The 12044-nt window shown below is 49.5% G+C and overlaps 1 protein-coding gene across 1 annotated transcript; it reads left to right on the top strand.

Annotated features, from left to right (window-relative positions):
- The first annotated feature begins 2866 nt into the window (after positions 1-2866).
- CYSLTR1 (cysteinyl leukotriene receptor 1) lies at positions 2867-3904 on the top strand. Its single transcript, XM_030449389.1, has one exon. The coding sequence runs from the start codon at positions 2867-2869 to the stop codon at positions 3902-3904; it is 1038 nt and encodes a 345-aa protein (XP_030305249.1).
- Positions 3905-12044: the final 8140 nt, after the last annotated feature.

The following is a 12044-nucleotide window of genomic DNA, read 5'->3' as shown; positions in this document are numbered from 1 at the left end:
ACCTTGGGCATCCCCACAGCCCCGTTCTCAGCAGGTGACATTGTCACTGCTGTTGTTTTGTCCTCCTTGCCCCAGACCTGCAGCTGGACCTCCCTCCCCTTGGCAGCCTGGGGAGGAAACCCTCCCTTCCCACACCAAAGCTCTGGCTCTGCTCTGGGCACACCCGGAGCCTCATCCATCCCACAGCAGCTTTGGTCTGAGCTTGCAACTGGAAATCTTCCTGTTCTTGAAAGAAAAGGAAAGGGAACAGAAAAAATAATTTAAAATAATAAATAAATAAATAAGAGAGATGTAATACTGGTCCAGTGCCACCAGAACTCAGCACAGAGCCCATTGCTAGGTTTGGTTTTATTATTATTTTTTTTTCCTTTAATCCCCAAAGTGCTGGGAATCTCCTCAGCCTGTTACCAGGGGTTTTTCAGGCACCGACTTCCGAGGAATGAAGCTCTTCCTTTAGCAGAGTACCAAAATCCCCTGGAACTCGGTCGCTAAGGCAGAGAGGGGAAGGGGGCGAGGCCAGGGGCGGGTCCAGCCCATCCCCGGGGCGGTCGGGGCTGCTCCTGGTTTAAGAGTGATGGGGAGAGGTCCGGAGCAGAGCTCTGAGCTCGGCTCGGTTCTGGTAAGTCCCAAACTGGGGGAGGAGGGTTGGGATGGGGTTCCCCAATGGGGGCAGCGCTGCTTTGCCTCCACACTGAACCCCAATGTCTTTTTTGGGGGGGTTATGGGGTGAATTGGAGAGTTATCGGGTGAATCGGAGCGTTATGGGGTGAACTGGAGGGTTATGGAGTGAATTGTAGGGTTATGGGATGAATCGGAGGGCTGTGGGATGAATTGGAGGGTTATGGGGTGAATTGGAGGGTTGTGGGGTGAACTGGAGGGTTATGGGGTGAATTGTAGGGTTATGGGGTGAATTGTAGGGTTATGGGATGAATTGTAGGGTTATGGGGTGAACTGGAGGGTTATGGGATAAACTGGAGGGTTATGGGATGAACTGGAGGGTTATGGGGTGAATTGGAGGGTTATGGGGTGAATTGGAGGGTTATGGGGTGAACTGGAGGGCTGTGGGATGAATTGTAGGGTTATGGGGTGAATTGTAGGGTTATGGGGTGAATTGTAGGGTTATGGGGTGAATTGTAGGTTTATGGGGTGAATTGTAGGGTTATGGGGTGAATTGGAGTGTGGTTTCCCTGCAGCCAACTCTGGAGGTTTGGAGACTAAATAAGGGGTTGGTTTGATTTCGGATCCGTTTCTCAGGCTCCTTTTTTTGCTGCCTCCTCCTGGCAGGAGGGATGTTTGCTTTCAGTTCCTGCTGCAAACCTGGGCTAAAGCCTCCCCTGGGTTTTTCCAGCTCTGCTTCCAGGTGGGGATGAATTGCATCGGGGTGGCAATTAATCAGCATTGTTCCTTTGGGTTAAAAAAACCACTGAAATCCGTCTGTAGAAAGATGAGAGATCCCAGGGAGCAGCTGTCTTGTAAACACCTTGCATGGCCATAATAATCATAATGGATGTATTTGCTAATAATAATATGTTTCTTTGCTAATAATATCTATTTTTGCTAATAGTAATTTTTGCCAATGGTAATATTTTTGCCAATAATAATAATATATTTGCTAATAGTTTATTAATTTTCATTTCTTTGCTAATGATAATAATATTTGCTATTGATAATTTATTTATTTGCTAATAATAATAATAATATTCTGCTCGTGACTTTGAGACCAGCAGCTGGAAGCCCCAAATGCAGTGTCCAAATGAGACAAAAAGCTGATAATAACCCAGCTCAGCTGCCACTTAAGGAGTGTGAACAACTTAGAGATTAAAGAAGGAAGTTTTAGCTGAGTCAATGAGGGGTGAGACATTTCCCAGCATCTCCTGGAGTAGCAGTGGCAGGGAGGAGGTGATGGTGTCTGCTGCTGGTGAACTCCCCAAAGGAAACCTGACCCAAAATGTTCTGCTGGGGGCTGTGGGTTCTGCCCAACTCCTCTGCATTTCTCCATCTGCAGCTTCTTCCCCTCCCCAAGCATTAGATCCCTGCTCTGAGGCTCAGCAGCTCTTGCTTTGTTTGTCCCCTGGCTTGGCCACACATCCTGGGCTGTCCCTTTTTCCTTTCTTAGTGTAACTGATGATAAAAAACAAACAAACAAAAAAAGCCACAAGAGCTCATTGCAGCTTCTTCATCTCAAGCATCTTGCTTGTGTTGCTTTGAAAGATCTGATGATGGGCACTGCTGTGGTGAGGACTGAGATCTTATCTGTGGGAGCTTTCATCAGAGAGTCGAGCCCCTGGTCTTGGTGAGGCTCGGGGGGGGGGGGTTTTCCTGGGCAGATCTTGTTTGTCAGGCACTAACCCAGCACTGAAAGGAACAGCACTAAGTCCTGCATCACCTGGGTCAGCTTGGCTTGAAGATAAAAAGGAGGAATGGGGATTGTGCAGCTTTTTCTTCAGGGCAGGTGGCACCACCTGCCACTCCCAAGCAGTGAGAATCAGCCCCGTTTTGCCCCAAACTTAATTTCGTGGGGATTTTACATCATTATTGCAGCGTTGCTCTTTCCACACTTTGAAGTCTGAAGGGAGGACCCCAGGCCAGGGGGGATGCCAGGGCTGGAGGTCAGGTCCCCAGCATCTCCCAGGGCTTGGTGTCCCTACAGCTGGATGGACCTTGCAGAGCCCTGGCTCCTCCCATCCTCAGGTGCTGGTACCAGGTCTAGAAAGGTGCCTGGAGTTAAACACCCTGGATCCCTGCGGATCCACATCCCTTCCCAGGGGAAGGTGAGAGTCCCTCCTCCCTTTAACCATCCCCTTTAATTTTGCCCCTCAGGCCTGACCTTCCCCAGCAGGTGGGAGCAGAGCCCCAGGCAGGCACCATGCGGGTGCCACCCCACAACCTCTCCTGCCTCCACTCCATCGATGACTTCCGAAACAGCGTCTACTCCACCCTCTACTCCCTGATCAGCATCCTGGGCTTCCTCGGCAACACCATCGTGCTCTACATCCTCATCAGGACCTACAGGCAGAAAACAGCCTTCCAGGTGTACGTGCTCAACCTGGCCCTCTCAGACTTCCTCTGTGTCTGCACCCTGCCCCTGCGTGTCACCTACTACGTCCACAAAGGGAGCTGGTTCTTCGGGGACTTCCTCTGCAGGGTCACTTCCTACGCCTTGTACGTCAACCTCTACTGCAGCATTTTTTTCATGACTGCCATGAGCTTCTTCCGCTGCGTGGCCATCGTTTTCCCGGTGCGGAGCATCACCCTGGTGACTGGGAGGAAGGCTAAATTTGTCTGTGCAGGCATCTGGGTTTTTGTCACCCTGACCAGTGCTCCCTTCCTGCAGAACGGGACGTACCAACACGGCAACAAGACCAAGTGCTTCGAGCCCCCGGAGGACTCTCAGAAGACAAACCTGGTGGTCACCCTGGATTTTATCGCCCTTTTCCTGGGCTTCGTTTTCCCCTTTATTGTCATAACCATCTGCTACGCCATGATCACCAGGACCTTGCTGAAAAATTCCCTGAAGAAGAACCAGGCCAGCCGTAAGAAGGCAGTCTGGATGATCATCATCGTCACCCTCACCTTCCTGGTCAGCTTCACCCCCTACCACGTCCTGCGCACGGGTCACCTCCGGGCGCTGTGGCTGCAGAACTCCAGCTGTGAGGATGCCATCTTCCTCCAGAAATCCGTCGTGGTGACGCTCCCCTTGGCAGCCTCCAACTGCTGCTTCGACCCCTTGCTCTACTTCTTCTCGGGGGGCAACTTTCGGAAGAGGCTCACAACTTTAAGGAAGGCTTCTTCCTCCAGCTTGACTCAAGCCTTCAGGAAAAAGTTCTCCATAAAAGAGAAAGACGAGGAAACCTCTGGAGAAAGCCACAGGGAGGGTGGCAAGGCAGCTGTGGCCCCTTCATAAAGGGCTGAGCCTTCCCCTAAGGTCTCCAATGGACAAGGAAGATCTCAGAACCCTTCCATGGATGTGATGAAGGCTGGGAAGCTTCTGTACCCTTCATGTAATGATAACAATGGGTGGTCCCTGATTTCCTGCAGAGCCACCATGGGGACAGCCAGCCCCTTCCCCAGGAGCACTGCTTGGACACACACACACACACCACACACAGAGCCACTGCCAGCCCCAGCAAACTGTCAGCCTGCTGAGAAACTCACAGAAACAACCTCTGCAGGGGCTGCTCTGTGGCTCCATCTCACAGCTCTTTCCAAAGAGCCTTAATTCCCCCAAAGAGTCAGTGGGAAAAGTAAACAGGAGATGTGCTGGGGCAGCCACTGCCTGACAAAGAGGGCAGAGCTGGCTTCAAACACCTCCTGTGTTATTTACACAGCAGAGGAGGGGAGAATTCCCCCCCTGCTCCCCCCTGCCTCTGCCTCAGCTCTCAGTCTGCAGCTCAATGGTGTGTCTGGGAGATCTGCAGGGTGGGTGGGGAGGTCTGGGAATAGGAGGAGAGGAGGTGACCTCGAGTTGTGCCAGGGGAGGTGTAGGTTGGGTGTTAGGAAATGGTTCTGTACTGCAAGAGTGGGCAAGCATTGGGGTAGGCTGCCCAGGGCAGAGTCAGCATCCCTGGGGGGTTCAAACAACAGATGTGACACTTCAGGGCTTGGTTTATTGGGGCTGGGCTGGTGGTTGGGTTGATGAGCTTAGAGATCTTCTCCAGCCTTAATAATTCTGTGATAAATCCATGAACTGGGGCTTGAGACCTTCCCCCCCCAACCAGCAGCTCTTTGGCCACGTTCTTTTGGGCAGCAAGTGGCTCTGCTGGCATTTTCTGAATTCCTAGAAAAATGATGTCTGTGGGAGCAGTTTCCAAGCTGCAGTATCCTAATCTGCACCTGAACCCCCTTCCAGGTGGGCTGGTCCTGTAGGTGATGGGTTCAGGACCTCCAGTTCTTCAGGAGGTGTTGCCTAAAAGCAGAGCTCTGGGTGCTCCCAGTCCCCCCCAGGACCAGGACCAGGACCAGTCCTGCCTTTCCAAACTATTGGCCAAGTTCTTAAAAAAAAATAGTTGCAAAGAAACTAAATGCAAAAATCCTTTTTCAAATGAGCTATGTAGGAGGTTTGATCCTGTTCAGGAGTGTTCACCTCGCAGAAAAGAGGTGACCCCAGGCCCTTGGCAAGGTCTCCATGAAGATCCCAAGTGATGAGTCCAGGTGGGACAGGAGTGATTCTTATTTTTGATCACAGGGTGATGAAAAAACAGATTGGGCTCTGTTTCTTAGGTAAAGAAAAACTTGAAACCCTTGGACAAGGAAACATCCCTGTGCTTTTCCAGGGAAGCCATGGAAGAGCCAAGGCTGCCTCTTGCTGGAAGAAAGCCCAGCCCAGCAGGATACATCGAGACAGAAATAGAAATCCTTGTAGGATTGAGACTCTTTCTTGGAAAAGTGGTTGATAAACGAGTAGCAAGCCTGATTTTGTGGTATTTATGAAGCTACTTGGTGTTGTTAAGAGTTTCAATACTACAGAATAAGACTGAGCAAAAGGAGGTGGGCTCGGAGGTGGGGGTTTGCTTGAGAACTTCTCTTTACAGACCCACAGCAGGGAAATCCTCTCTTTCCCACAGTCTGTGTGTCCCTGGCCCAGCAGAAGGCACTTCAAAGAAGCAAAATCATGGATGTGAATTTGCAACAAGGTCCAAAACCCCTTCGGAAAACCTCAAAATGGAAGAGGGCTGAAAGCTGTTGGTGCAGAGGGGTCCTACAGATCCCTCCAGCCCAGAGGTGGCTGAAACTTCTCTTCAGAGGTTGTCAGGGAGTATTATAGCTGTCTGAACATCTAGAAATAACATTCACATTCCCAACTTTTAAAATATTGTGTATATATATATGTGTGTGTGTAGCAAAGCATTTGTATTGTACCAGAGCTATATTTTTCCTTTATACATATATATAGAGAATGATTTTTGAAGAGATGATGCTTATGGCAAGAGAAATAGCACTGGGGTTTTTGTGCAGTAGGAAAGACTATTAAAAAAAAAATATATTGCTGAATATTAAATGGAAATGTTTCAAGTCAAATTTGAACAATTACTCTTTTCTGTGTCTTACTTTAAAGTCTCTGCTTGCAGATTCTTCATCCCTGCAATACATTTTTACCTTGAGTGCAATATTCACCTGATAATCATTTCAAGTGATGCCATAATCACGTAGTCAAGGCAGCCCAGAGGCTGGGCAGCACCTGGTGAGCTTTATTTATGGAGAGAAAATGCTTGGAAATCCTTGGGGGGAAGGGATGCTCTTGGTGAGGAGCAGGTATTTGGGTGTCTCACATCACCCCAGGGCTCCTGCATGGAAAAGTCAGCTGAGAAAGGAGATTTTCAACTTGCATTTTCCAAGAACACCCCCAAGCTTTGCCTTTGCAACGTGTTCTTCAGCTCTAAAACTGCTATTTTATAGCAAATGCAACTGGGAGAAAATAAATGAAGTTGCATCCTACCTGGATGTAGTCATGGGATAGAAAACAGAGGAATAATTTACTTTAATTCTAGCTTTTTCATCTTCCTTTGACAATTAATTTTGTTTTCCAGCTGGAGGCCCACCCAGGGCCATTCCATGGAGTGATGTTTGCTGCAGACTTGTATATTCCAGTCACAAGGTGACTTGCCAGTAGTGAGTTAAAGCAGTAATAAAGAAAATAGGTTTCCTTGTGGTGTTTGTAACTTAGGATTTGAGTGACATGTAAACACTGTAAGGCTGTTCATCTCCCTTCTGTGTTTCAGAAAGTTTGGGGGTTCTGGGGGTGTGGGGGGAGCTTTCCCTCTGCCTTGGCAGAAGTTGGGTTTGGCCCCATGGCACATGGAAAAGGGGGAGCTGATCAGGTTTGACTCTGGAATAGGGACCTGGAGAGAAATCCTGGTGCTGGTGATGGTGCAGTCAGCAGGTGAGTTGGAAAGGATGGCACCTGGCTGGGCTGGAAAACCATGGGAGGAGGGAGGAGGAACCATCCTGGTGCAGTGTCTGTGCCAGAAGTGCCTAAAAAAAACCCTAAAAAAATAAAATAAAATGAGGCGTTTGGTTTCTTGCTGGAAATCGGACTTTTTTTTTTTTTCCTGCTGCAGATGCTGCAGTTGCTGGTGCAATGGTGTCCCCTAGTGCCCAGCTACTCCTCAGCTCCTGCCTGCTGCCTCTTCAGGTTCCTTCTTCCTTCTTCAGACAGTCCAGCAACAGGTCCTCACCTGGGGCTACAGCTGTGACGGTACCTACAGGTACAGGAACTACAGGTGTGAGGGTAACTACAGGTAGGATGGTAACCACAGGTATGCTGGTATCTACAGGTACAGTAACTACAGGTATGATGGCAACACAGGTGTAGTAACTACAGGTAGGAGGGTAACTACAGGTGTGATGTAACTACAGGTACAGTAACTACAGATATGATGGCAACAGGTACAGTAACTACAGGTATTATGGTAACAGGTACAGTAACTACAGGTGTGATGGTAACTACAGGAACAGTAACTACAGGTATGATGGCAACAGGTACAGTAACTACAGGTACAGTAACTACAGGTGTGATGGTAACAGGTACAGTAACTACAGGTACAGTGACTACAGGTGTGATGGTAACTACAGGTACGATGGTAACAGGTACAGTAACTACAGGTACAGTAACTACAGGTATGATGGCAACACAGGTATAGTAACTACAGGTACAATGGTAACTACAGGTACAGTAACTATAGGTATGATGGTAACTACAGGTACAATGGTAACAGGTACAGTAACTACAGGTGTGATGGTAACACAGGTATAGTGACTAGAGGTCTGATGGTATCTAGAGGTCTGATGGTACCAGTCATCCCGACACCAGTCCCACCAGTTTACCCTCCACTTGTAACTTACAGGTTATTTCTGGTGAAAGCTGGCAGAGGTCCAAAAGCACCCAGCACCCAGCACCAGCTCCTACCAAATTATCCACTACTAATGATCCCTGGGTTAATGAGAAGGAGTCTGGGGGCTGAATGAGGCTGAGCACTCAAAAACCTTCGAATCAAGCCTTCCAAATCATTGGATTTGGGTCTTTTCCTTCCTAACACCTTTAGACTTTGCTCTGCAGCTTCCCCAGTTACAAACACACCTTTTTATTTCTCTCTCTAAATCAGAGTGGGAACTTCTGCTCTGGTTTTAGCCAGCAGAAGCCAAGACATTAAATCAGTCTGCTCAGGGCTGCTGGGTGGCATTACAGCCTTGTTTAATCCCAGGTGGGGCTCAGCCAGAGGGCTGTGCTCTGTACACTGAAGTCTGACCTGATCAGTATGATATTTATTGCAAAAAAATCAGTGTTTTAACCTACTCTTTGCCCTGGAGTGTGATGCCTGACCTTGCAGAGAACAAGAGGTGTTTCTGTGCTGGTGGAGGGAGTGATCAGTTTGGGGCTGGAGGATTACAGGTACCATACAGATTCCCCACGAGGAACACATGGCAGAAAAATTCCATTAAAAACAAAATATTACTGCTCCAGCAGCTGCCCAGGACAAGGGGCCTCCCAGAGAGACCAAAACCTCCCCCCTTTCTGGATGGGAAGGATGGTTTTTAGGATAAAAAGAGAACAATATGGATCTGCTTTGGCCTGGTAGGAAACTAAAATGTGGTTTTTATTCGGGCTCGTTTTCAGAGAGGGTCCAAAGGAGGCACCTGCTGCCAGGAGCTGACCACAAACCAGATCTCTGCTTGCAAAAATAAAACAAGCAAACAGGAGCTTTGAGAAGAGGGGGTTTGGTGGGGTTTTTTTTTGTCTTTTTTCCAAGAACAAACTCCTTCTCAGCAGCTGCTCAGCCCAGGCATCCCCTCCAGCATCCCCTGGAGAGGGGCAGGTGCTGCACAGAGGATTTTCCAGGACTTTTTCCTGCTCTCAGCTTCTCTTTGTGTTTCTCTTCAGCACTGATCAAACCATCAAGGAGAAGGTGAAGGTGTCTCCTGACTTCTCCTGGGCTGCACACCCCAAAGCCAAGGAATCACCATTTCTGGTTCTCCAGGAAACTTTGGGGAGAGTTTTTTCCTCCCACCTGAACACACTGTAAGTCCCAGAAGATAAAGGAATATTTCTAATACTCAGGGACATGGCTATCTCAGTTACAAGCTCTCAGTGGTCTTTTGTTCCTCCTTCCTCAAAGAAAACCCCAAACTTTTCCTTTTTTGACCCAAAAGCAGGTTGGCATTGGGGCTTGGGGGGCAAATTCCAACTCTGGAAGGTGGGAAGGTGAGAAATGAAGCAGAGGACAGAACCACCCTGATTCTCCATGAAATGTCTGCATCTGAAACCCTCGCAGGATGGCAGAAGGAAGCAGCCCCTCAAGTTAAAAAGCAATAAGCTCCAACAGGGGCAATGAAGAGAGATTTCCTCCTCCTCTGAGCAAGGAACTTTCTGCCCACACTGTCCATGAGAACCTGGGCACATCTTTTGGGGTGGAAGGGGCTCAGTGCCTCAGTTCCCCCCCTTTTCCCTCTTTTTTCCCCCCTTTTTTCCCCCCTTTTTTCCCTCTTTTTTCCCCCCTTTTTTCCCCCCTTTTTTCCCCCCTTTTTTTCCCCCTTTTTTCCCCCTTTTTCCCCCCTTTTTCCCCCCTTTTTCCCCCCCTTTTTTCCCCCCTTTTTTCCCCCCTTTTTTCCCCCCTTTTTTCCCCCCTTTTTTCCCCCCTTTTTCCCCCTTTTTCCCCCTTTTTTCCCCCTTTTTCCCCCCTTTTTCCCCCCCTTTTTTCCCCCCTTTTTTCCCCCTTTTTTCCCCCCTTTTTTCCCCCCTTTTTTCCCCCCTTTTTTCCCCCTTTTTCCCCCTTTTTCCCCCTTTTTTCCCCCCTTTTTTCCCCCCCTTTTTTCCCCCCTTTTTTCCCCCCTTTTTTCCCCCCTTTTTTCCCCCCTTTTCCCCCTTTTTTCCTCTTTTTTCCCCCCTTTTTTTCCTCTTTTTTCCCCCCTTTTTTTCCTCTTTTTTTCCCCTTATTATTTTCCCCTTATTTTCCCCTTTTTTTTGCCTTTTTTTTTTGGCCTTTTTTTTGGCCTTTTTTTTTTTCCTTATTTTTCCCCTCCATCTCCACTATGGCCTGACATTAGAAGAGGGACTCCTTGCATATGGCAGGAGGGGGAACACTGGGCTCTTTCTCCCCCATGTACAGCAGCAGAGGGTATGACCTGATTACCAGGGAGGTGAAAAATGAGCAGCAAAAATGAAGGCAAGTCCATCAGATTTTTAAATACCAGCAGTGTGAGCAAGGAAACGTCTTGGAAAGGGTTCTGAGGGTGCTGCTCCAGGTCACAACTCCATCCCCCAGCACACCATTTGGGAAGATGGGGAACTCATCCCTACTTCTCCCACGTGAATTGAAAGCTCTGCGAGTGGCCACAGGCACAAACAAATATTTGGAGCATTTCCAGACTTCACTAGAGGGTGAAATGTGCCCGTTTCTCCCCTGTCAGTGCAGATGCTGCAGAGGAAGGCAGGATGCTCCCAGGACCCTTTCTCAGTGCAAGAGAAATGTTCCAGGTGGATGAGCAGCAGGTTGGGAGGGGGATGAAGGGCAGGAGGCAGCAAACCCCCCCTGTTTGGGGCATTAATCAGAACTCTGCTGAATGGCTTTGCTAGGGATGCTGAAACAGAGCTGGCTTTGGGGTTTGGAAGCCCCTGTGTTTGTGAGGAGCACCTTGCTGGGATGCTCTGCTTGGGTTTAACCTCTGTGCAGCCCACCCTGGATCCCCAGAGAATTCCTGCTGGGATAACAGGAAAAGGCCCAGAGGGATGGGTGCATTTTGAGACTGCTCTCAGCACAAGGCTGCAGGGTTTCTGCAGATGGTTTTTGTTTTATTTATTTTTCAGCTGGGCGTGAGCAAAAGGAGCTGACTGGAGAGCTGCTGGGTTCTTGCAGAAGGCAAGTGTGTGGAATTGCATCCAGCCCAGGAACCAGCCCAGGCTTCGTGTTCTCTGTGAGGAACCCTCAGAAGTGGGGCAGTCCCTGCTCTCTGCTCCTCCTCCTCGCCTCTTACTCATGGCAGGAAGCAGTGGAGGGACCAGCACACGCTGCTTACGTGAGCAAGGGCTGCCAAACCCAGCAGTGCCTTTTCACCCCCGTTTTTCAAGGAAAAATGGAATGAGAAGTTCCCCAGAACTGGCCTTGAGCCTCTGCCTCCTCTCAGCAGCCTCTCCTCCCACTCGCCTCCTTGTCCTTCATCCCCCTGCCTCACTATGCCAGGGGTTCCCAGACCTTCAGAGCTGCTTTGTGCTCCCCCTTACCCTTTTCTGGGTGCTGGGGTGGGGTGAGCATCACCGCAGACCTCAAGCAGCATCCTCACCCCAAGCAGGAGAGCACCCAGGCCCCAGCACCCAGCACCCTGCTCCCTGCCTGGGCAGAGGAGCCCAGAGAGGCTCTGGGACCACTGACTCAGCTTGGGCTTAATCATATCCTGTGCTAGGAAAACCAGAGCTTGGGGATGGGAAGTCATGAACCAGAGGCACTGAGAAATGGTTGTCCAAGGCCTGGGGGACAGGGCTGCAGAGTCTGAGGTCCTGGGGGGTCTGGTCTGGTGATTTCCCAGGAGCTTGTTCACATCCCAGTGGATGTGACCCAAGCTGACCACAGAGTTGGCTTTCAGGGCTGCTGAAACTCCAACCACTCTTTGTAATGATCCTGGTGTTGTTCTGAGGGTCCCCACTGACACCTGGGACAGGGGGTGCTGTGGCTGGGCAGGAGAATTGGCAGCAAGAGAAAGGGACACCAAGAATCCAGCCCTGGCATCCACCCAAATCCAGGCTCTGCTTTGTCTGACCAAAGCCTTTTTGGGCAGCAAAGAGAAGGAGGATGTTCCAGCCCCACACATTCCCCCCAAAACACCCAAGACCAGTGATAATGAAAATTAAAATAGGGAATTAATCAAGAACTCAGAGAAGCCCAACAGGTGAAGGTTCAATCCCAAATTTGACTCAGTTACATGGAAAAAAGACATCCCTCAGATGCTTCTGGTGTCCCTAGAAGATGGAGCCCTTCTCAGCAGACCAGCTCTGCAGCCGAACTAGAGACATTCTGCCACAACAAACCATCCACCCCGGGCCTCCTGGAGCTGGG

Source organism: Calypte anna, chromosome 4 (assembly GCF_003957555.1).
Source record: "Calypte anna isolate BGI_N300 chromosome 4, bCalAnn1_v1.p, whole genome shotgun sequence".
Lineage (NCBI taxonomy): Eukaryota > Metazoa > Chordata > Aves > Apodiformes > Trochilidae > Calypte > Calypte anna.
This window is presented reverse-complemented; position numbering and strand designations above follow the sequence as displayed.

Coding starts and splice junctions, on each gene's coding strand:
- CYSLTR1 (XM_030449389.1), top strand. CDS start 2,867: ATGCGGGTGCCACCCCACAACCTCTCCTGCCTCCACTCCATCGATGAC.